The 26,144-nt window shown below is 41.0% G+C and overlaps 1 protein-coding gene across 1 annotated transcript; it reads right to left on the reverse strand.

Annotated features, from left to right (window-relative positions):
• Positions 1-5,269: 5,269 nt before the first annotated feature.
• LOC114049385 (uncharacterized protein C1orf115-like) lies at positions 5,270-22,741 on the reverse strand. The gene is made up of 2 exons (XM_027870662.1): positions 22,308-22,741; positions 5,270-8,034 (listed from the first exon to the last, which is right to left on the reverse strand). The coding sequence occupies exons 1-2, from the start codon at positions 22,626-22,628 to the stop codon at positions 7,915-7,917; spliced, it is 441 nt and encodes a 146-aa protein (XP_027726463.1). The 5' UTR covers positions 22,629-22,741; the 3' UTR covers positions 5,270-7,914.
• Positions 22,742-26,144: the final 3,403 nt, after the last annotated feature.

Genomic DNA, 26,144 nt, shown 5'->3' on the forward strand with positions numbered 1-26,144 from the left:
CGGCCAGCCATTAGGAATTTGGGAGCTTCTCAGATAAGGAGTAACTTGCCTGGGAGAGGCTTTCAAATTGCTCTGGCCAGTGGGGTATGACCACAGGGTCTAACACCTGCTCTTTGATCTGGAGGTTTACAACTTGTTGATGCCCTTGAATTCTCCACCTTTGCTGGGACAGCTGAAAACACAAGTAAACCATTTAGTTATTCCCCCACTTCCGCCTCATGTTTTGCAAGGAGGTTGCTGCGTTGCTTTGGCGTAAAGCTTCCTCACTTGGACCACTGCCTAAACTCATTCCACGGGGCTACTCCAACACACTTCAGCAGCTGTGAACAGATTTTTCTTTAAACAGAAGTGCCTGAAGTGTCCATCTTACAATGCCCAAGACTATTACTGATGGGGTATGGGCCCAAGACGAGACTTTTGCCCTTTACCCCCCAAAAAAATTTGGGTCCCATTTGTCTAAGGGATTCTCTTTGAATTCTCCCACTTGATCAAGGAAGTCTCTGGTGAGTTTTTTTTTTTTTCTACCTCAAACCCAATGGATTTATCAATGGATTATTATGATCCGTTAGACAACTCAAAATGATTAAAATCATGAGGTTTTTTTTTTAACCTCAAACAGCAAGTTTCACTAATCACGGCTTAGAAAAAACTTTTCCAGGATTTACATCCTAAATTTAAATTTGTCCTGGTGTAAAAAACCAATTGTTAGAGATTTCTATATACTTACAAATTCTCAGCAAGACAAAACCCAAACAAGCTTTTTGGCAAGTTTACATATTAAAACAATAACCAACAATAGCCAAATTATTTTAGCAGTAACCAAATTATGACAAGTTGCTTGACATAATTCCCTGATGCCAAACAATTAGCTCAACTTTCTCCCACACTTCTGGGGGAACATGGGGAGGTCTGGTGCACAGAGGGAAAAGGGAGATAGGAAGCTTAATTAGAGAAGATTGGCTTCCCAAATTCACCATCAGGTCCCTTCCCAATAAAGGGGCAGGGTAAGAGGAGAGCATAAAGAGCGTGTGCTCAAACAACAGATCCTCAAATAGGCAGGAAAGGGGTATGTCTGGAGACATCCCTTAGTTTTCCCTTCAATGCCCATGACCCAAGGGTCTGGGGGGATGAGTAAAGCCAGAGTATTTAGTTAAAACAGAAAACATAACCATGATAAAGTAGGTAACCTTACCTTCAGCATCGATTTTTTGCCCAGGGCTCAGCAAGAGAGATGGAGAAAGTAGGAGTGCTACCAAGCCCCAGGCTCCCCTGTCATTCCCAGTCTTGAGAAGACTGGACGTTAGGGTACTGGGGGGGGGGTGATTCCACCACTTTTCCAACCTTGGGGACAATCCTTCTTCCTAGTCACATCTTGGGCACGGTTCCAGAGGCATTCATAGAGGGGACTCTGTCTGGGGGGGCACTCCTTGGACCAGTGACCCTCCTGGTGGCATCAAATCAGATTTTCCCACTGCAGGAGTTGCTAGGAACACCCTTGGGTCTTTTTCCAACCAGGGCAGCGGCCAAGAACTGAGCATGTTCTCTATCTCTAGCCCTTTCCCTTCTTTTTCTTTCTTCTGCTGCTATTAAGTCTCTGTTGTTAAAAACTCCAAGAGCTATCTCCAGTAATTGGGCCTGGGGTGTTTGGGGTCCCATTGTCAATTTCTGCAGTTTCCTCCTTTTATCTGGGGCAGATTGATTAATGAAATACATGCTAAGGATTATTGCCCCTTCTATAGAGTCAGGATCTAAATTCGAATATTTTTTAATAACTTCTACTAGCCTGTCTTGGAAAAGGGCAGGGTTTTCCTTTTCTCCCTGAGTAATTTCCTTAATTTTTTGACAATTTACTTGCGTTTGAAATGCAGTTCTCAGGCCTTCTAGCAGGCAAATTACCATATAGCGTCTCTTTCCCCTATCTTCACTCTTCTGATAATCCCATCCTGGGTTAGTAGTGGCAACAGCAGCTGTTCCTGGGGGGTATTTTGTGGGGTCATTGCTAGCCAAATGATCCCCAAATTTTGGGGCTTGTTCCCAGATTCTCCTCTTCTCCTCAGTGGTACAACAGGTGGAGAAGAGAATATGCGAATCACCCCAAGAAAGCTCTAATTGTAGGGACACGTCCCTAAAGCCCTCAGTAAATTTAGTGGGATCTTCTGAGTATCACCCCAGTTTCTCTTTGACCTGAATGAGGTCTGAAATGGAGAACAGAACATGTACCCTAATTGTCCCATTAGGTGAGATAGAAATTTCCCTTAGGGAAAAGGCTTGATGGAACAGTGGGAACTGGGGCTAGGGAGGAAGGGAGATAGGAAGTCCCACTTCTTGTGAGTGAGGGACTGGGGAATGCTGGATGAACTGGACTGGACTGCAAAGCCAGGGGATCTGGCTGGCAAGGGGAAATGTCAGCTGGCACTGGAGGAGGGAGAGGGGTCAGGGGAGGAGATGCCACCTGGGTATGATGAGGTCTAGAGTTTAGGGGTGCTGGGACCCCAAGATCACAACACACAGGTCCTGCCTGAAAGAATTTGATCCAAGTGTTCTTTCAGCCAAAAACAAGATTTATTAAAGATCTACCATATTAGCCAGACTCTTAAGGAATCTGAGCAACTGTGAGCTATTGGCTAGATTGTGAAAATCTGAGGAAAGACTAGATTAGAAGAATCAGAGCATCTTAATGGAGACAGGATGGACCTTATATACAGAAAGACTGTGGGAGGGATCTAGGAGTGGCCAAGTAGTCTATGAGGTAATAGAATTCCAGGGGTGGCCAAGGGAGAATGGAGCCTAGATAGGATTAAGGGTGGGAAGTGGCCAGGGGACATAGGGAGGTCTAGGCTAGGTTAAGGGTAACAGATTGGGCATAGCCACAATAAAAGACCAGTTGATGGGATTATAGCCTCAGGGGAACATCAGAGATTCGGCCAAGTGGGAAAGTCCAGGGTTTTTCCTTTTTGGGATCTAGATCCCATCCTTATCAGGTATTCCTTGTCTCAGGGTAAAGGGCTAGAGGAGGAGGTGCCAAGGCAAGGCCCTTGTCCAAAACCTAAGTAGGGGTCACCCCTGGAGCAGGAGCCTGGGGAGGAAATGCAGGGTAGGATACATGGAAGGTGAACAAGGCAGGTGGGCTAGATGAAAAGGGAAGGAAAACCAAGGGGGGGGGGGCATGGGAAACAGCGGAGGCCAGGGGAAAATGGGGTAGAAATAGGAGCTGGGGAGGTGTTGCTAACAGAGGATGGGAAGAGGGGGGTACTCTAACACTGGGGGCCCTAAAAGGGTCATCTAAAAAGTCTAGTTGATCCCCATTCCCCATTTGTGGGGTGGCTCTAGCTATAAGCATCCTACAATCTTTTCTGAGAACGGGGTCCCGAGAAAGTTCGACAAAAGTTATGTAGGGAATCTCCACCCATTTTCCTTCTCTGCTACAATATTGTTCTAACTCTGAGAGAGTATGTTGCTGTTATGTCCCAAAAACGGGCCATGCCTCATAATTTTCCAGACGATACTGAGGCCAAACAGTGTTGCAAAAGAACACCAGCCTTTTCTTTTTAAGTTCTTTAGAGAAACTAAAATTTCCCCAATTTTGTAAAAGACAGCCCAAAGGAAAATCTTTGGGAATTGAAGAGGATTGACCCTTTGTGGGCATGAGGGCTGGAAGTCCCTCCCTCCTTAAAGGAGGATTTGGGAATAAACTTTGCAAAACAAACAAAAAAAACCCCAGAAGTCCAAAGAAGTATTTTAAGTTTTCCCAAGTCCCTAGTGCTGAGAGAATTGAGAGCTACACTTCTAGATAGGGAGTCTGAAGGTGTGCCGGTCCATGATTGAACAGAATCACTGGACCGAGAGACTGAGAGCATAAGGCTGAGTTTAAGACAGCCTCATAGCTGTCTGACCTAATGGGACCTGAGAGGTCAGGCTCCAAAAGCACTTCCAAGCCAAGCCTTGCTAGGTGCTTGGAAATCCCCTCTCAACCACAGGGCAAGAAAGGGATTAGGGAGAGGGGGGAGGCTTATGTACTTTGCAGTCTTGGCTGGAGAAGAATGTGGGATTTGGTAGTTATTCCCAGTGCAGGGAACCATATGGGATCTAGAAGTTTAGGGGTGCTGGGACCCCAAGATCACAATACACAGGTCCTGCCTGAAAGAATTTGACCCAAACCTTCTTTCAGCCAAAGACAAGGTTTATTAAAGAGCCACCATATTAGCCAGACTCTGAAGGAATCTGAGCATCTATGAGGTATTGGCTAGATTGTAAAAATCTGAGCAGTGGCTAGATTATAAGAATCAGAGCACCTTAACGGAGACAAGATGGATCTTATATACAAAAAGACTGTGGGAGGGATCTAGGAGTGGCCAAGTAATCTGGGGTAACTAGAGGGGGTGGTCTAAGGAGGATCTGGATGGGAGTGGCCAGTAAGCTGGAGTGAACAGAACACCAGGGACCTGTACCACCTGGCCAAGGGAGAATGGAGTCTAGATAGAAATAAGGGTGGGAAGTGGCCAGGGGCAATTGGGTACATTAGAACAGAATTGGGAGATTGGGCATAGTCACAATGAAAAGGCCAGTTGAGTGGATTATAGCCTCAAACAAACACCAGAGATTTGGGAAAAGTCCAGGGATTTTCTTTTTTAAGGTCCAGATCCCAAAGACATGGTCTTTTCCTTTTAGGAGTTCAGATCCCATCCTCATCATTTGGACATGACCAATATGGAAATATGCTTGATTATTTATAGTTGTTGCAGAGGTTTTTTTTTTCCCTTTTTTCCCGGTGGGGGTAAAGAATGTATAAAGGAGAGGAGCTTGTTATTTAAAGAAAAAAAAATTAAAAAATAAACTTGAAAGTGCTATATAAATACTTGCTGCTATTATTCTTTTCCTAATGCCATAAGATTTGCCAGATCTTAGGCTTTTCTGGTATAGCCTTTGAGGCCACCATCAAAGTAGGACCTTGGTGCTGTTCAACCATTTTTTCAGTTGTGTCCCACTCTTTTCTTGAACCCATTTGCTTTGGTTTTGTTTTGTTTTTACAAAGATACTGAGTGGTTTGCCATTTCATTCTTCAGCTCATTTTGTAGATGAGGAAACTGGGGCAAACGGAGATGAGTAACTTACCCAGGACACAGTAAGTGTCTGAGACCAGATTTGAAGTCAGGAAGATGAGTCTTTCTGACTCCAGGCCTGGCACTCTATCCACTATACCATCTAGCTGCCCTAGAACCTCAATGAAGGTCAAGTGAAGCTACAAAGTGGAAAAAAAAAATCCCCCACATTCATTAAACAAATTCAAACTTTTATTTACATTGTAGGATTAGAAAAGAAACAAATTTCCTTGTGTCTTTCATGAACAAAGCTAGGGAAAAACTTCCAGAAGTTTTATCAGCAGTGGTTGGAGAAAAATAGAAAAGTGGATTACCTAAGAGCATGCTGACATCAATAACTCAATTTGCTAATCCCAATGAAACAAAGAACGGAAAAAATATCAGTGCTTTGGCCTCAAAAAAAAAATCATTGTGGTTAATGAAGAGCAACAGCTTGCAGGAATTCATCTTTCCAAATGAAACTCGATGTGAGCACAAAACTGGGTTAGTTTGACTTTCACAATTTGAGTTAATTCTTAACCAGGCTTCACAGTTGTCAGGGTCAGATCATGCCTGACCTTTCTTCATTCATTTCTTCTCTTAGAAACAGTTTCACCCAAAAAACATCAGGGAAAGGGAAAAGGCATCCTTGTGCCCCCAAGAAATAAACCATTCTACTTGGGTCTGGGGTCCTCTCCTATCAGAAGCCTCTGTCAGCTTGAAGATGGCAGTTGTCAACAAAATGTCATTACCAGTGAATGACACCACACATAATCTTGCTCTCTGTTCCCAAACGCTCAAAAGTTATTGATTGACCTATATCTCTAAACCTAGTTTCATTGACAGACAAAAAAAAAGGAAAAGAGATAAGCTTGGAAAGAAGCAAGACTGATAGCAATTCTATAATTATCTTATTGGTATGAAAAATAATAACCTGCACTGGTTTCCTTTCATCATTTTGGCTACAACTTGATCATTTAGCAACATCTTCAATGTTGGTTTCATGTTGCCCATAGATATTCAGGCCCAGCTTGTCTTAAACATGAATATATTAATATCGATGCTTCAGAATTTGAAAAATCTGGCTACAATGCAATCAAGCTCCCCTTCTAACTTTTCCTTTCTCATTGTCCTCTTTTTCACCTACTTCTTCCTCTCATTAAGGTTGCCATTAAGCTAGAATTAATCAGAAAAACCTGAAAGTTGAGACCTCCATCTGGTGTTCATGAGGCCCACCTGGGTATAGGTGACATTTTTTTAAAAAGTTTGCAACATTCGTGTATTTTTAGTTCCATTGATGCCAATAGGCTATTCTTGGGTAGGGGTGAGGCCCATCAGATAGTGTTCCCATACCAAAACAATTACATAGATAAAATCAAGCTAAAATAAAGTCACAGCTTTTTAAAGTACTAACTTTTGAGTGTTTGTGTGTATACACAATTCAGGTTTGGGGATTTGGATTTTGTTTTTTAAGAACCATCTGGAAATATCACTTTTCTGCTACCTTACTTCAAAGATTCTAAATTCTGGTTACTAATAATAAAGCCAAACTCTTCACTTCTAACTTCCCTTTTCCCATCAATCTCATTACTTTCTTTTACTTCTCTATTATCTCTCATTTTTCTTCTCTCTTTTGCCCTCTTCTTCTATTCGTTCTCTATCTCTGTCTCTCCTCTACTTCCTGGTTACTTTCTACAACTCGGACCATTTCCATAATGGAAAGCCAGAATCCCCATGTTTTAACTGTCCTGCCCTGACCCAGCCCCAACTTGTTCCCAATCCAAACTAGCTCAGTCTTTCATGTGTACTCTCCTATCTTCAATAGAGAGTAAAAACAAAGAGACTCTCAGTAGAAATGATGGAAGAATAGTAAAAGGGAGATTTAGCATCCCCAGTAGGGCATTTCATCTGCACTAATCAGATAACAAATGGAGCTGTTCCAGTAGAGGTATGGCAACCCTTAAACTGGCTGGGTTAGACTGGCAAAACACCCCCGGCAGACCTTCAGATTAAACCAGGAGCCTGTCAAACAACGAGTGACCTTCCTGAAACCTCCAGGCTTTGTACTGATCTCACCTTTATACATTTATTCAATGCCACTAGCCCTTCCAAGCCAAAGAGATACTTAGTTGATCATAGGCAATTCTTAAATTTGAATGATATCAAATTCAAGAATGCTGCTTTCAAGATATCTCATTCTTCAAAATTCATTGGCCCCTTCTACTCTTTTTCACAATGGTAACTAAGCTTTCGGCAACAGAAAAAAACCAGCAGAAGTCTGTCCTCAAAATGAGGTCATTTGCATTGCATTGCCCAGGAATTTCTTCGACAACAGGATTCTAGGTATTGGGTAAAAGTTGTTTATCAACTCGAGATTCACTCAGGATCACCAAGCATCCAATTCTCTGTCAAAATTTCTCCCCATCTTAATTCACTGAGAGTCTCCTTCCTATTAAATTCAGCCTCTTGGATTCTGCCTTTCTTGTGGCTCTCCTTCAGGCTACTGAGCCAGAGACTCAGGATTTAGCAAACCAATTTTTCTATAACTGAGAATCTTGTCTAAGAGAAACCTCAACTCATCCTTTTGGTCCTATATTTCATTGGACGTGCTTCCCTTTGACCAGGATTCCATTGACGGCAGGACGCTCCAAAGATGAAAAGCACCAGAAAGCAGGGAAGAGACTGATTCATTAACACCTCTCATCCCCCTCCACAAGAAAAGTCAGTGTTTTTTCTCTCTAGTCCCAAGTAGTTTCTGGGTCAAAGCCCATGATGTGTTCTTCGCAGGGTGCTAGGGTCAACGTTCTCTCATAGTACACGACCTCCATGACTTCTTTTAGCGAACCAAGGAAAGGACGGTGGCTGACGCTGTAAAGGGTGATGAGTAAGCTGTGGCAAGTTCTTGCAAACCAATGACAAAGTACCGGCATCCTTTGGTGATCACTTTCCCAACATTCTGTTTTTAGAGAAAGAGAAAAATTATTAGTCAGTATTTAAAATAGTGATGCAATGGATAGAATGCCATCCCTGGAGTTAGGAGGACCTGAGTTCAAATCCAGCCTCAGACATTTACTAGTTGTGTAACTCTGGGTAAGTCACTTGACCATTTGCCTCAGTATCCTCATTTGTAAAATGAGCTAGAAAAGGAAATGGCAAGCCACTCCATTATCTTTGCAAACAAACAAACAAACCCCAAATGGGGTCACAAGGACTCACTTAACAGGGAGGAATTAGTTAATGTTGCCTGGCTGCCTGATACTAGGTTAGTCACTTGACCTCTGAGTTTCTTTTTCTACATATATAAAATGGGTGTAACGACACTTATAATCATTTCGAAGCCCTGTCATAACCATAAAGTGCTGATATAAATATTAGTTTCCTTCTTTCTTAATCTCTCTCTCATATATTCAGACTGATCTATGATCTCATCAATTCCCAAGTTTCCCCCAACAATGCAGATCACAACCTACACCTGCCCATCCTGAGTGACTTTCATCCATATCCTCTCAAAGTTCCCCACTGGTGACAACCCAGTGTGACAGAGGGGCTCCTCACTTTCCCACGACACTGAGAGGAGACCAGGGGAACACTCTGACCATCGATCTACCCATCCCATCATCCTTCGCTCTCACTATGTTGCCAGCCCATCTCTTTCTGTCCTGTAATTCTTTGATGACATCCTTTACTCCTGTTTTTTCTTCATAGTTCCACCCCACAGAAGCACGTACCCTGTTCACATTCACTATGCAATTTTTCCATTGCCTTTTGTCTCAGTTGCTAAGTCTAATAAATAACAAGCATTTATTAAGAGTTTACTATGGGCCAGGCACTGGTGTTCTACGTCTCAACGGAGATAAAATGTTTGAATTGAAAAAACGAGCCTTTGCTATTATGGAAGCTTGGGTCAGTAAAAGTACTTTGAATTTTCCAAAAGTAATCCAATCCAGCCCACTTTTTTCTTCTTTATAAACTCTAGGCATAGCTCATTATATATCTATACTGTGTGTCCCAGACAGGGGTGTGCTGAAGCCAGCTGGAACCTGCAGCTTGCCAGTTAATTGTTAAACTTCCATTGTGAGCATTTATTTACACCTTAGGAATCAGCAAATACCACAGATCAGGGCTTGCAGTATTGTTTTGTTGATTGACTAGACTTAGGAAAGTGACAGTAATGCAGATTAAAACTTAAAACTGTGTCTGTATACTCCCTCCCTGCCATGTTAAGCTTTTACTAGCACACCCCGGTATTACTCTATAAACATTGCTAGAGGGCAGGAGAAGGCTCAGGAAAGGAAATCAAGACCAGAATGCAGGCCTGATCACAGCAGGCTAATGGTGAAGACTGATAACAGTAATAATTGGTATTTCTATAGAACTTTAAGGTCTGTAAAGTGTTTTGCATCCATATCTCAATGGAGTCTCATGAGCCCCAGTCCCAGATACACATTCTGTTAGACCTACCTGTTGTTGTTCAATCAGTCCTACTCTTTGTGACCCCACTTGGGGTTTTCTTGGCAAACATACTGGAGTAGTTTTGCCATTTCCTTCTCCAGCTCACTTTACAGATGAGGAAACTGAGGTAAACAGGGTCAAGTGACTTGTCCAGGGTCACACAGCTAGAAGTGTCTGAGGCCAGATTTGAACTCAGGATGAACCTTCCCGATTCTTAGTTCAGTGCTCTATCCCCTATGCCACCCAGCTGCCCAGACCTTCACATAGAAGCGCTTCATAAAATACTTGTTGACCTGACCTGAGGACAAGCTTGACAAAAAGTGCTTGGCGAGATTGAGTAAATGGAGTCAATTTAAGGGTGTTCAAGGATGAAAATGGAAAGAGTTTAGTAGCTTCTTATCATTAAAAATGAACCAAGAGCCAGAACCAGGAAGGAAAGGTAGGCCTAGGGTGTGACATGTATGAGTGTGCGTAACGCAGAACCCTACTTAAACATTCCTTTTTATAAACATGCATATTTGTAATGCCAGGAAATTTCAGGGTCCACGGAGGATAAATATTTTCCGTACATAAACTCTACATTGATTGAATTCTATTTAAGGTAAAAGTGACTTAAGAATTCAGGGTTTGGGGTTGTTTTCTTCCCTTTCTCTCTCCCTCCCCCAAGTTTTGGTGATCCCACTGTTATCGAGTCACATCCCAACTCATTTTTTAAAAGTAATCCACATTGAGTAAGCATGACTGAAATGACTAACAACCACAAGTAAAGGTAGGGTAGAGGAGGAAAATGGTATGGAGGGATACAGTTTTGGAATGATCTTGCAAAGCTAAAAGGAGACATCTTACGCGTGAAGCAACAAAATAATTTTTAAATTTATTTATAATTTTTTTTTGGTAAGGCAATCGGGATTAAGTGACTTGCCCAGGATCACCCAAGCTAGTAAGTGTCAAGTGTCTGAGGCCGGATTTGAATTCAGATTCTCCTGAATACAGGGCTGATGCTCTATCCACTGCACCATGTAGCTGCCCCAACAATTTTTTAAAATATAAAGAAAAGCAGAGAGAAATCCTTTTTAATGTTGAGCTACTAAAATCAAAGATGGCTTATATTTATTTCCTTAAATTTTGTTTTGTGACATGTCATCTATATTCTTGGCTTATTATCTCTTAAGAAGGATTTATCATTTCATCTTTGCCACTACCAAAAATACCACTAAAATAACTCATTTATTGGAGCGATGTCAAAACACAGCTTTGAGATACGTAGAATAAAGACATGTAAAATATCTATCTGCCAAAATTTATCTCAATGCCATCCAGAGAGAATAGCTTTTCAGTTTTTGGATCAAAGTGAGAGAAATTCACTCTCATCATTACTGATTTCCTGGGAATAGAATTTGTGTATGTGTTGGGAGCAGAGTGGGTAGACAGTAGGCAAGGCTGTCAGCTAATTCTTTTTTGGGAGGGGAAAGGTGAAACACAATATTATTTCTATTCACAAGGACCTTGGAGAGAGAAATTAATCAAATAAATAGGAAGGAATTCTCCCCAAACTAGGAATGATTAGAATGCAGTTTTCCAGCACAAATGGTCAAAAACTTGACTTAGAGGGCCAGAATGGGCTTCACATATATGAGGAAAATGATATATTCTATGGAAGCATGATGGAATATTGGGACAGAAGGGGAGGGGGGTCCTTGCCCCCAATGAATTCAGCAGGATTTGGAGGCTCCCTCCCCCTCAGGTACAATTTGAAAGCTGCTCTGATATTGTGGGAAAAGAAAAGGCAAGAAAGGAGCAGCTAGGTGGTGCAGTGGAGAGAGCACTGGCCGTGGATTTAGGAGGACCTGAGTTCAAATCTGGCTTCAGACATATAACACTCACTAGCCCTGTGACTCTGGGCAAGTCATTTAACTTCAATTGCCTCACCAACAAAAAAAAAAAAAAAGGCAAGAAAAAGCTTATCTCCACAAAAATGGCTTTAAACAGCCTTGGGAAGAAAAAAAAATTGCCAGGTGTTATTTTTATTCTGAAAGTATATTATAATGTATAACCTATATCAAATTGTTTACTGTCTTGGGGAGGAAGGAGGTGAGAGAAGGAGAAAGAAAATTTGGAACTCAAATTTTTTTTTTTCTAAATGAATGCTAAAAATTTGTCTTTACACGTACCTGGGGTAAAATAATATTTTTTTTAAAAGGAAGTACATTATATAAGGATTTCTTTCAGTTATGTTACGGATTCTATAGAGGTTCCTTCCAACTTTAAGTTCTGAGTCAGCAGCCATGAGGCAGGAGACCATGAGAAAAGGATGGGCTTGGCCTGAATTTGGCCTCCTAAACTACCAGAGAGGACCCACAACTGATATAAAAAGTCCCAGACTAAAAAATACACCAAGAAGCCATTTCTTCCATCTAAGAAAACAAATGCCATATTTTTTAAAAAGCCATAAAAGACAAATAATCATTATCAAGCTAACAAACCCATTTAGAGGGGGGAAATCACCTGCTAGTTTCCTCCGGACATGAGCTTTTTCTGAAGTTCAGATTCTGTGTTTAGTTACAGAAGTCCACGGAGGAGGCTTTAGCTGTTGGGGGTTAACTGGAATTTGTTTCTTTTTCTGAGGCTGCAGTTCTTGACTTCTCAGTAGAAATGGTAATTAAATTCAACTGCCCTTTCCTCTGTTACACTGATTACCATTTGAGTGGAATTACAGAAATGAAAGTCTAGGAAATCCACTGTCTCCTTAACCACAGTTGTGGGGAAATCTGGTGCTCATGGAGGAAAGCTACCACCAGAACCAATAGTATAGAGAGATTCAGGGTCTTCCTCAGCCTGGTGCAATCTGGGTACAAACAGAAGAGTCAGAGAGAAAAAGGTAATTTCTGTTTCTTGCTAGTTGATAAATAACCAGTTAACCCCCTTATGTTGGGACTTCACCCATTCTATTTCAAAAAGGGAAACAGCTCTAAATGAGGGAACTATATTATTTCTCCACCACCACTACTCCAAAACACACAAAATGAGGAAGACTTTTGATTTTAATCCTGTGAGGCAGGTCATAGGACCATAGATTTAACTTAGGGGCAGAGTCACATGGGTAGAGAGTCTCTTTCCAAGGCCAGTATTCTTTCCACTTCACCATGCTGCCTGCCTAGAGGTGCTATAGACATTATTTTCATTTTACCAATGAAAAATCTGAGACTCAGAATTGCCCAATATCACATAAATAGTAAGTGATGGCACCTGGACAAGATCCTCAGTCTTCTGGCTGAAAGTCCAGTGGTCTTTCTACTTCACCAAAGCTGCTACTCAGGGGCTCTAGTTTGTTCATATTCTCCTTCCACTTAATTGCTTCATTTAATTAAAATCTGGACACCTCTACTTTAGTCCCTGGCTTCCCCAAGCCCATCAGTGGTAAACTTAGTTTTCAAAAGAACAGCCAGGGAAAGACTTCCTCTTTTATGCTTGTACTCTTGTCTTTCTTTTCTTACCCTGAACTGGATATTATTAAACAGCAGACAGAAAATGAAACTCATTTTCCACATAGGGCTTGTTCTAGGGAGGTTAAGGAGCAGTTACCAAATGTTCTGTGACATTCAACGCGCATTTATTAAGTACTGAACAGCAACCATGGAAATGCAACATATAATTAGTTATACAGGGCACTTGGAAATTCTTAGTGAGATTTTAAGGTACTAAAGCTTAAAACTGTATTAAGACTTCTGGGTTGCCCTGTATAATTATAATTATAACATAAAGTTTAATGAAAATGATGATGATGCTGATGACAAGGAAGAAACATTACCTTCTGCTTTGTGGCTACACCCTAAGGATCATGAAACCTTTCTACCTGACTTGCAACTCAAACTTTCTATATATGTTGTCTCCTCTTTTAGAATATGAGCCTCTTGAGAGCATGGACCATCTCCCTTTTTCTCTTTGTAGTCTCACAGTGCACAATACATCGTACATGGTAAGAATTTGATAAATGCTTTTTGAATTTATTCATTCATTATTAGACAAAGCCTTATTCTGATGAACCTGATGAGCTGGTGATATAAGGAGAATTTTAAATTTTAAATTTACTCTCTAAATGGATCAAATTGAAATTTACCAATACTCAGAGGTTATAGAGGTCTGCTCTATAGAGGCAGTGTGGTGTAGTAGACAGAGCTCTGGAGCCAGGGTCTGGGAGGCTTCAGTTCAGGTCTTGCTTACAAAAGTGATTAGCTTACAAAAGTGCATGGACCTCCTTTTCTCATCTGTAAAAGGGGTATGATCATAGTATTAACCTCACAGAGTTGTGAGAATCAAACAAATTAAATATGTAAAGGGCTTCATGAACCTTAAAGCCTTATATAAATGTCGCCATGATTATAGAGGTCAGATGCTGGCCTAAGGGAAGGGAGAGAGAATTTATCAAAATATCATAAGAGTTAGAACTGGAAGAAGTCTTAGAGGTTACTTAATCCAATCCCCTTGTTTTATTGATAAAATGAGATCCAAAGAAATTAACTGATTTGACCAAAGATTCACAGTTATTAAGTAGTATCACAGATTTAGAGCAGAAAGGGACCTTATAAGTCATATAATCTAACACCCTGAAATGTGAAGAAACAGAGACCTACAGAGATTAACTGACTTGGCCAAGCTCTTGGTAAATGGAATATTGGGGCATTGGATATAAGTATCTGAGCATAGATATAAAATTCTCAATACTTTTCCACATAAGCCTTTGAGAGCTGTGGTATTATATCTATCCCTAAAAAAGACAGAGGTTCTCTTCCTCCATTTATAGCTATTTCTTATTGTAGATCAATTAGCTTTCCTTTAAGTAGTTAGATAGTATGCCATTCCATGCATATTTAACATTCATATTATTCTATTATTTAAACATAATGTAGTTTCTTTGCTTTTAGGAAATATTTATTTATTCATCTATTTTGACTCATTTGTCAAACTCACAAATATTTGATCATTATTTTAGACCTTTCAAGTTGCTCAAACTTATTTACTTAAAAAAAAACTTATTTATCTTCTAAGTTTCTCTTATCTTCTGAACTTGCACTTTGAACATGCCACCAAGCTCTGTATTTCTCAATAGGAATAGTTAGAAGGCATTGATTCTATTAAAGGTCTATTTTTCTCCCTATAGAAATAGGTCAATTACATAGAATTGGTGGCTAGGTGGCAAGGTTGAGAGTGCTTCTATCTCAGTTTTCTAATCTGTAAAATGAAAATAATAATAGCACTTACCTCCCAGGATTGTTGTGAGAGCAAAATGTGACAATATATTTAACGTGCTATGAAAATTTTAAAACATTATATAACTATGATGATGATGATGATTAGCTTTGCAAAATAAAGTTATTCTTGGTTGTAATTTTCTTTTTGGTATACCATGTTTCAAGTTTTCTTTTCCTTTCTAATGTTTATTGAATAATCTTGTGTGATCCTGACTGTAGATCCTTGATACCTGATCTCTAGATCTAACAGCCCACAGCAGTTTTTCTTTGACCTGGAAGCTCTAGAATTTAGTGATCATATAATTTGGAACTTCTTTCAGATGATGATATTTAGATTTTGTCTATTTTCAATTTGCCCTCTGGTTTCAGTAGTTCTAGGCAATTTTCTCAAAATAGGATATCCAGACTTTTTGTTTTATCCTGGTTTTCAGAGAGACCAGTGATTCTTAAATAATCTTTCCTGTTTTAGACAAGACCTGTTTTCTGGCCATTTCTTATTTCATTTGATCTTCACAACAACTCTGGAAGGTAGGATCTATTATTATCCCCATTTTACAGATGAGGAAACTGAGGCAAACAGGAGTTAAGTGACTTGTCTAGGGTCACACAGCTAGCAAGTGTCTGAGGTCATATTTGAACTCAGGTCTTCCTGATTCCAGACTTAGCTGCCTTCTGCTCATCTGCCAACCTCCCATGGGACACCTTTTCTGATCTCCCTTTTGGCTAGCTGGGGGTGATCCTCAGTTCCTCAGGCAATCTTATATCAATTTATTAGCTGTTTGTCCCCCTCAGTAGACACTGAGGGGCAGCTAGTAGCACAGTGGATAGAATGCCGGGCCTGGAGTCAGAAACACTTGTCTTCCTGAATTTAAATCTGGCCTCAGTTGCTTATTAGCTGTGTGACCCTGGGCAAGTCACTTAACCCAGTTTGTTTCATTTCCTCATCTGTAAAATGAGCTGAAGAAGGTAATGACAAACCACTCCAGTATCTTTGCCAAGAAAATCCCAAATAAGGTCACAAGGAGTAGTACATGACTGAAAAACAGACTGAACACAACAACCCCCACCCCCTAGTGGAAGGTGAACTCCTTAGGGGAGACGCTGCTTTTCATTTGTTCTTTATATCCTGGTACTTAGTACATAGTAGGCACTTAGTAAGTATTTGTGCAATTAAAGTCCACCTCTCTTTTCATTTCTTTTTTTTTATCCCCACTGTCTTGCAATGTCTGGAACATAGTCCATATTTAATACATGATTGTTGACTTTAATTGAAATCTATCACTTTTCATCATTGCAGCATAGGGTAGAATAAGTGGGGTAGGGGAGATGGGCAATGTTGACTAGGGAGGGCAATGCAAGGACTTACTCACTTATTTTGGCTCATTTGTCAAACTCACAAAGATTTTTCATTGCCAGAGCTCAAGTACTACAGCAATTGTCAACCACATTTATTTTCTTTAAATAGCAGCAAGAAGAGACTTGTATATAAACTTAAAATCTGATTGATGATAAGTTATTATCCTTCCTTCCTGTGTTTTAGTGAATTGTTTTTAAAAGCCAGGCTTTTTTCTAGTAAATTTCCCTTCACTAGTTTGACTCAAGTAATAAGAAAACAAAATCTTAGAGCAATTAGAATACCTCACATTTGTAGGCCCAACATTACTATGCAAAAGTAATCTCTACCCGGGGGGACAGTGTGACATACTGGAAAAACTGATGGATTTGAAGACTGAGGACCTGAGTTTTCCTGGCACTCTGTCCCTTACTACCTACATAATCTTAGGCAAATCACGTAATCCCACTGGGCCTCAGTTTCCTCATGTAAAATGAAGTAGTTGGACTAAATGATCCTTTCGAGCTTTCAATCTGTGATCTCTGAGCCTATGACCCACTCCTATCTTCCCAAATTGGCAAGCTTGGCTTTTAAGACCCTATTTCCTTCTAGATTGGATGGCACACAGTTGATAAGAATCATGTACAGCTAACATAGCTGTACCAAAAAGGTGAAATGATGATGTTTCTGAAAGCAACAGGATTGTATGGATTAGATATTGACTGGGATGTCTACATTAAACCCAGTTCTGCTCCTGACTTGCCAGCCTCTTCTACCTCCTCACCAACAGCCTTCTCCCCTGAAGATGCCTCCACGAGATGGGTTTCCCCCCTCTGTACCAACACTCCCCTCCGTTTTTCAGCTCCCTTTTACATGTTGGCTTCTTCCATTGGAACGTATGCCACTGCAGGAGAGAAATTATCTTTTTTTTGGCTTGTATTTGTGTCTCCAATGCTTAGTATAGTGCTGAGTAAATGCTTACTAAGTGCTCACTCCATCTATCTACTCAGGAGGAAGAAGGCTTCTTATATGTAGAGAGTGGTAAAGGAAACTTTATCACTATAGTATGAAAGACATGACATTTCTCTTGTAGAAAAAGAGAGGAGAAACAAGGTGAACACCCCAACTTCGTCCAATGAGTGGGGAGGTTTATCTGTATTCACTGTTTCATTAACACACTTGTTGAAGTTAATAAGAACAATTGAAGAAGTTGAAAATTTTACTTCTTATATTCTGAATCACTAAAAGTTGATTAAAAAATGTTTGTTGGATTAAAAAAAAAAAACCAGCTTTCCCATGATAGGCACTGAATGCAGTATAGCAGACAGATTTCTGGCCTTGTAGTCAGAAGACGTAGGATCAAGTTCTGACTTATTTATTACTTACTAGTTTCACAATGGAGGCAAGTAGGTGGCTCAGTGGATAGATCATGCTGGACATGGAGTCATGAAGACCTGAGTTCAAAACTGACTAGCTGTGTGCCCTGGGCAAGTCACTTAATCTCTGTTTGCCTTAATCTACTGAAGAAGGAAATGGCAACCCATTCTAGGTCAGGAAGAGTTGGACCCAACTGAACAACAACAAGCTTCATGATAACTGGACAAATCACAACTTCCCTAGGCCTCAGTTTCTGAAAGAGATGATACTATCTAAACTTTTATCTAACTTGTACTTGGAGTCGAGAAGATCTGGGTTCAAATTTTGAATGAGGCTCTTCTTTACTGTGTGTCCATAGTAAATTTTTTTTCCATAGGCAAGTAATTTAATCTTAGCCTTGGTAAAGTACTTTGTAAACTTGAAAGTGCTATATCAGAAAAGAAGGGGAGGGAAAGAAGAATTTATTAAGTGTCAGGCACTGTGCTAAGCACTTTATAAATATGATCTCATTTGATCTTCACAACAACCCTAAGGATAGACACTATTGTCTACATTTTACAGTTAAAGAAACAAGGCAAACAGAAGTGACTTGTCCAGGATAACACAGCAAATAAGTGTCTAAGGTTGGATTTGAGCTCAGGTTTTCCTGGGCTCTCCATCCCCTGATCCATCTCTATCCCACCTCATCATTATCAGTTAATGTTTTAATGACAAAGCTTTAGGATCAAGGATTAAGACTAAATTGTAAACTTTAGGAATAGTGACTGGACCTATGATTTCATAGAGAACTCCTAGATGGGAAAATTCCCTCTGCCAATGTGCGATAGAGTCTTCTTCAAAACTTAGAGTCTTAGAAGAATTGCCCTAGAGAACTGGGACTTTGCCCAGGGTCATAAATTCAGTATGTGTCAGAGGAAGAACTTCAACCTAAGTTTCCCAGGCTTTGAGGCAAACTCTCCTTCCACCATATTGTATAAATGTGAACTATTAGTAGTACTATCACAGTACCGCCATTTGCAATCTTTGTGACCTTAGCACAAGCTACCTCACCACTATTTCCTCCTCTGTAAAATGAGGGAGTTGGATTAGATGCCCTTTAAAGTCCCTTCCAGCTCTAAATCTATGGTCTTGGATGTTATGATCAAGTGAGATTTAGTAAAGTGCTTAGTACAGTGCCTGACATAGTGTCCGTCCTTCATTCTCAAAGAGGACCAATGACATCAGGAGGGTGATGTCTTGACTTGCAAGTGAATTGGATTTAAGTGAGGCAGGGCTGTGCAAAGTCATCAGCCTCATTCTCTCCTCCAGAGTCATCGGAGTTCACTGGCAAGACATTAAGTCAACATGACTGGCAATGGCCCAGTCTCACATATAGTAGAGGCTTAATAAATGCTTGCTCCCTTTTCCTACCCTTCTGACTTGCCATGAATGAGTTCCCAGTTCTAATTCTTTTTAACACTAGGATAGATTAAATTTTCCTTAATTAATTAAGGAGTATTGTTAAGGTAATGAAAAAATGAGATTGGATTACTTTTACTTTAAAAAAAAAAAGAATGGCATGCAACAACAGGAAAGGTGTAGGATACAGAGCTTGTTGCTTTATCACTTTTTTTTTAACTTAGAGTCCTGACACTGAACAAGTTGGAAATCCCAGCCTTAATCTAAATCCTAACATCAAAAGAAGTTGTCTCCTCTGTTGAGTGCAATGGAACCATGAAAACCAATAAACACTATCTTTACCTGGGAAGAAACTCCTTGGACTTGGTACTGAGGCTCAGAAAGGTTGAGCAGCATGCCCACAATAGCAAAGAATTAGAAGCTTACAAGGATTGGTATACATGAGGCTGCGGCCCCGGTTAGCGAAAAATCTTGGTTCCTGTCTGTTAGGCATGAAACCGCATGAAACTTACATTTTTAACCATCTTAGCCTTTCCTCTTGCTTCCCTTGCTTTCACAGTTCTTGAAATTTCTTCCCCTCTGATCTCCCTCCTCCATCCCCCAACCTAAAGCAAACAAACCATGCCTGCTGGTCACATTGGAAGAGGGTTGACAAGTATGATATTTTATGTATTATTTGTTGAATTACCTGCCCCTGGAAATATCTGCAAATAATGGAGGGAAGTTTGGGGGGAAATGCTATCTCCAAAGAAGACAAAGTCCTACTGCTAAGGTTTCATAATGGTGTGGAGGTTGGCGCTGGGTTCTCCAAGGCTATTCTAATAGAATATAAGCTTTAGAATAGTCGGGGCAGTCAACAAGCATTTATTAAGCACTTACTACGTACCAGGCACCATGCTGCTGGAGACAGAAAGAAAGGCAAAACCAACTAAATAAACAAACAGTTGCTGCCCTCCAGGAGTTTACCAGTTAATGGGGGAAACAACAAACAACAAGAAACAACTATGTATAAACAAGATAAATATTGGATGAACTGGGGGTACTGTCAGAAGGATGGCATGAAGATTAAGGCTTCTTGCAGAAAGTGGGACTTTAGGAGTCTGGTAGAAGGTTAGATTTCCTGAAGTGCCTCTGAAGTTGGAGGACCTCAGTTCACATCTTCCCTTTGATGTCTGCTGTGTGTGTGACCATGGTCAATTCACTTGATCATTCTAGTCTTCAGTTTCCTCAATTTTCAAAGGAAGGGGTTGGATTAGATGGTCCACAAGGTCCCTTCCAGCTTTAGAGTTCTATGATCCTCTGATCCTCGGCAGTTTCATAGACTGTATATAATGAGGACCAGCTTTTTTGGCCAGAACAGCCCCTGAAGACTGCCTTAGAAGAGGCTTCTTGCCATTTCCCAAGTGACTGCAGCATCCACACCAATGACATCACACTTTCTTGAAAGTAATAAAGTATTTTTGCCAATGAGACTGGGGTAGTGTATAAGACTGAAGAGTAGGGAAGAAGGGAGGGAGGCAGAGCAAAACTAATTTACCTGCTAATTTCAAATAATCCAATCAATCAACATTTATTACCCACCTACTGTGTATCAGAAGAGGAAGCTAGGTGTGCAGTGGATAGAGTTCAGGGCCTGGAGTGAGGAAGACTCATCTTCCTGAGATCAAATCAGTCTCAAATGTGTACTAGCTATGTGATCCTGGGCAAGTCACTTAATCCTGAGTGCTTCAATTTCCTCAATTGTAAAATGAGCTAGAAAAGGAAATTGCAAATCATACTAGTATCTTTGCCAAGAAACCCCCAAATGGGGTCACAAAGAATTGGACATGACTTAAAAAAGAAACATCATCATCATGTGTGAGAGAAACTGTTCTCCATCTTCCAGGCATTTTGACAGAACTACGGATTTAAAAAAAAAATTGAAAAACCACAATCGAGGCCAAGCTTTGCTTCTGTGGAAAATTTTGTTTCAATTCAATTCAACAAGCATTTATTAAACACCTAGTTTGTACCAGACTAGGTATACAAGACCAAAATCAAATAATTCCAGCCTTAAGGTGCTCTACAATTCTATTGTGATGAAACAATAAGAATGCCAAAAAATTAAATTTTAATTAAATTTCTGGCAGGAAGCTAAAAGAATAATACAAAGGGTAGTTTGTTAAAAATAGAAGGGAATACCGAAGGGCTCAATGGAAGAGTAGAATGTGATAGAGGGACAGCAGAGGGATGAGCTTGAGCTGGATAGGGAATGGTGGAGGAGAAAGGAAGAGCCTTTAGCCTAGGCAATCTACTACTACTCAGAATCACTGTGGGACAATCTGCTAACCTATGCGTCCCACTCAAAATTACAGGGATTGTGAGCAAAACTATAGGACAGAAGATGTTATTCCCTCCAAAGTAGCAATGGTCAAAGGATGAACACACAAACTAGATGATTTAAACTAGATAACCAACTACAAGAAAAAACAGTGAATGGGCTTCATAACAACCCACAATATATAACATTTGAGTACTTAAAAAATGTTTTCCCAAAGACAATCTTTTAAGGTAGTTAGTGAAGGCATTATTTCTATTTCACAGATGAGGTAACTGAGGCACTGGAGATTAAATGAATTTACTAGGATCACACGCCAGAAAGTATCAAAGCTGGAATACAAACTCAAAATTCAGCAATATTTCCATTAGAGCTGCCCCAGAAGCCTAGAGAAATCAAAAAGGGATCAAGGAGAAATCTTTCCTATGGCAGAAATCTGTTAGACCCAGAGAAAACCAGGTGGCGCTTTTGTAATGGAAAAAGCTGATGATCTGAGTTCTAGTTACAGCTCTGCAACTAATTCTAATTCTCAGTGAAAGCCTGGGCAAGTTACCCCACCGTCCTATGCCTCACTTCAGTCATGTGTAAATGAAAAGCACTGGGGCAAGTTGACCCGTCCTAAAATTTGCACAGCTCGCTCCTCAAATGAGCCAGACAACATGCATTTATTAGGCACTTACTATGTTATACCAGACGATCTAATAGTTTTCTCAAGTGTTCTTTGCCCAAACAGAGACGAGGTTGGGTGTGTTGGGAAGCTGGAGTATTGACTCGTGAATTTTTCGGGGTATCCTAGGCCGAGAGGGCCATTTCTAGACTGCGGTAAGGGCACCTGCCACCTCTTCCCCAGGCCTCACACCCTGCGCAAGCTTTGTGCCAGGGAGATGAGTAAGGAACGCGCCTCAAGCACAAGAGTTGGAGCGAAAGGATGCTGAGAGAAGACCCTCTGTGCTGGAAATCTGAGATCTAGAAGCCCCCCTTCTCTAATAGTTCAGCTGTCAGAGGACAAGAACAGACAGAGCCGTCCCTTTTCTCACCAGCTCCAGGGACTTCGGCAACTCTGATCCCCGTCTTCCCCTCCCGCACCCCACCTTACACCATACCTTGCCATATTTCTTGAGCTTCTTCCGATATTTCTTTTTGGGCTTTTCTCCGGCTGTCTGCTCCTCCAGGGGCTCGTAACTCGCCGGCAAAAAGGCAAAGTGCACTTTCTTGGAGTGGGGTGCCTTCTCCTCCCTCGCCTTACCCTGGGGCCCCGGGCGCTGCAGAGGCAATTCTTGCCCCTCAGTCTCCTCTCCTTCTTCCTCCTCTTCTAATTGCGGGTGCTGCAGGATATAGACCTCCTCCTCCTCTTGCTGCCGCCTCGGGAACCTGCGAAGGTATCTGCCCTCCACCTTCCCTCGGAGCCTGGCGCCCACCGTCATGCTGCCGCTGGAGCTGCTTAACCGCGGCTGACTGCACAGGAGAGGAGAGGGGAGGAGGGGAGAGGAGGGGAGAGGAGAAGAGAGAACCCTTGCTCCCCGCCTTCTCCCTGACCCTCCGCCCTGTGACTGCACTGGACAGGACCGGAGGGGCAGAAGAGCCTAGGTTCCTGGCGCCCCCTGGTAACAAGGGCCAGTATTGCCCATATAAAAAATGCTAGCTGTTAGTACTTCTACTGCTAAGTGAAATCCAACAAAACACTTTCCTTACAGCGACTCAGTGTAGTAGGGAGTGCAAATATTATTATCCTCAAGAGCAGAGGTGACTTGTCCAAGGTCACTTATTATTATTGTTATTCTTACTCAAATTCTAAGCACTCTCTCCACTTTCCAATGCCAAAAACAAGAGCTTGCCAAAAATACTATTTTATGGAGAAACTCACACAGGGCAAGCGCTCACATGGTGGTCTGAAAAGGTGATAGAAAGACACTCTCAAGATCTCTCTTAAGAACTTTGGAATTGATTGTGTGACATGGGAGGATGGCACAGGACCACCCAGCATGGCGTGCCCACATCAGATAAGGCGCTGTGCTCTTTGAGCAAAGCAGAAGTGAAGTACCTCAAAAGAAACTCCAGAGGAGCAGATTTAGAGAATGCACCCCAAAAGTTCACATGGGCTATTCGTGCCAGACCTGTGGGAGAGCATTCCCAACTCCTATTGGTCTGATCAGTCACAGTGGGACACATTGTAACTTGACTCTAACATAGTGATGGCATTTTGGTCCTCTTGGAGAACAAAGGACACCAACCAACCAAATAACCATTGCCTCGTGTCAAATATGTTATCGACTAGGATTACTAAGTCTTCCCTAGTAGGCTAGTAAGCTACCTCCAGGTAAAAATAACCTTATTAATTAGCATTGCTATTATAATCTCCAAAAACCAAACCACAGGACAACAGTCCTGTGAGATAAGTAGTGTCTAATTATATGCATTTTACAGTTGAGTAAACTGAGGTGCTGTAAAGACAAATCATTTATTAAGTGCCTACTGTATGTTAGGTGCTGTGCTAGGTGCTAGGGATACAAAGAAAGGCAAACAAACCAGTCTCTGGTCTCAATGAGCTCACAATCTAGGGGAGGAGACAATATGAAATAAACAGGCTATGTACAAACAAGATACATACAGGGTAAATTGAGGATCATCTCAGAAAAGAAAGGTACTAAGATTAAGGAGGATTGGGAAAAGCTTCTTACAGAAGATGGGACTGTAGCTGATCCTTGAAGGAAACCTGGGTAGCCAAGAGGTAGAACTGAAAAGAGAGATAGTTCCAGGCATGGGGGACAATTAGTGAAAATGCCCACAGTCAGAGATGGAGTTTATGGTGAAAGGAACACTTCTGTCACCGGATCATAGACTATGGTGGGAGGTGGGGGATGGGGGAGGGCAAGTAATGGTAAGAAGACTGGGAACTGAGGAAGGAGCCAGGTTGTGGAGGGCATTAAAAACAAAAGGATTTTATATTTGATCCTGGAAGCAATAGGAAGCCACTGGAGTTTATTGAATGGGGGTAGGGGGAGGAGAAAGGGGGAGTGGTCAGACTTGTACTTTTAGAAGACCGATTTGTCAGCTAAACGGAGAGTGGATTGGAGTGGAGAGATACTTGAGGCAGAGACAAGTCATCAGATTATTGCAATAGTCCAGGCATGAGGTAATAGCAGTCAAGCTTTGTCAGTGGGAGGAAGGGGGCTGAGAAGGGGAAAAGATGCTCCAGAGGTAAGACTTAGCAATTGATAGGATATTAGGCTGGGTGGAGGCAGGTTGGGGGGAATAGTAGTAAAAAAGAATGAGGTACTGAGGGCAATCTAGATCCTTCTGACTCCACATCTGACCCAAACTACTGGGCTTTCATGTCTCATTAATACCTACTTAAAGTTGTTTTGAAGAAAGCATTTTGCACTGGACAAACTATGAGATAATTATATAAAAACAAACAAAAAAACCCAGAAATACTGTTATTGGGGTTGAAAATGGTTATGTCTGAACCACTTTTTCCTCTTTGATTTATGAGAGATCAAGAAAATACAGACTGCTCTAAAAAGGAAGGGCCAGGAAACATTATTTTTTTAATTTCCAGTCCCTAACAAAAGGTGCAGGGCAGGTTACAAAATAAGGTGACCAAACTATATCAAATAAACTCTTCAAGAAAACCTAATTTTACAAGTTTTGTATCTCTTATTTGTAGGTACAATATGCTTGAGGAAAAGTACTCTGCTAGACTGTGAACTTCATGAGGGCAGGACAAGAACTTTGCTTTTATATGACATTTGTATCTTCTTCAGTGTCCAGCTCAGTGGATGATTAATAATTGTCTATTGAATTCAGTTAACTTACTAGAGGCTTTCTCCTCCTATTGTAGGTTCAGATGTAGAGGAAGAGGGGAAAGGAGAGAGCAGGAAATGTGTCTAGTTTGAAACTCTTCCAAAACAGAATGCCAGGTTTTTAAAATCTCCCACCACAATTCGGGGAAAGGAAGCAAAAAATAGGAGAGGGCAAACTGAGGGAAAATAATATTCTCCCAGGAGAATATACACTACATTGATCTTCAAAGGAGGTGACATATCAACAATGAAGGCTTTTTACTGACTGTTTCCTCCTCTGTCAGGCATTCTCTTCCAAAGCTACTTTTTTTAAAAGGGAGAGGAGGAATTAAGGTGGAAAGTTATTCTGTTTAGGTTTTTCTGTGTTATCTGTTCCTAGGGGGGCAATGTAGTAGTACCATGAAAAGTACTCTGGGAGTTGGCAGGCCTAAGTTGGAATCCTAGCTTTGAAACTCTGTTAGATTTGATACCTGCCATATAGGGTTGTTATATGAGCTATGTGACCTTGGATGGATGACTGCATCTCTAGGTTTTAGTTTCTTCATCTGTAAAACAGGAATAATGTTATATATTTATGTGTGTGCATGTGTAGATACATGCACATATATTTATATTCTATATGTGTTTTTTTTTTGTTTTACCATGGAGACCAGGAAAATCCTTCCTGACATTTATTACCTGTGTGACCTTGGGCAAACACAACCTCCTTCAGCCTCAGTTTCCTCATCTGTAAGCTTCACGTAGATATGTATATATACACAGGTACCCACATTCCTGGTTGCTCATCATGTCAGGATAATTTTGTGCCATTTTTCATGAAGGCTGGGGAAAAGGTGGCTTGCCCTATCCTTCTCTGTGACAGTCAAGAGGCCATGAGTACTTGACAAACAAAGCACATGACTTGCCTAGCCAAACCTGAGTCTTGGTTTGGGCTTTCCCTTTTGTTTTGTTTTCTCCTCATTTTAGATGAATGAGTACCTACATAGAGATGGACACATCCAGGCTTAGTGGTAACCTTGTGAATTTGAGAGGTCTAGAGATTCTGTATCTCTTTGGGTGGAACCAACTGGTGGCTCTGGGAAATTTGTGTCAATTACTCCAAGGTTCTGAACATTTGTGACACTAGTATTGACAAAT

The sequence above is a fragment of the Vombatus ursinus genome, unplaced genomic scaffold (genome assembly GCF_900497805.2).
Source record: "Vombatus ursinus unplaced genomic scaffold, bare-nosed wombat genome assembly UNPS02014798.1, whole genome shotgun sequence".
Taxonomy (NCBI): domain Eukaryota; kingdom Metazoa; phylum Chordata; class Mammalia; order Diprotodontia; family Vombatidae; genus Vombatus; species Vombatus ursinus.

Coding starts and splice junctions, on each gene's coding strand:
- LOC114049385 (XM_027870662.1), bottom strand. CDS start 22,628: ATGACGGTGGGCGCCAGGCTCCGAGGGAAGGTGGAGGGCAGATACCTT. Junction 8,035..22,307: donor AGCTCAAGAAATATGGCAAG/GTATGGTGTAAG, acceptor CTCTAAAAACAG/AATGTTGGGAAAGTGATCAC.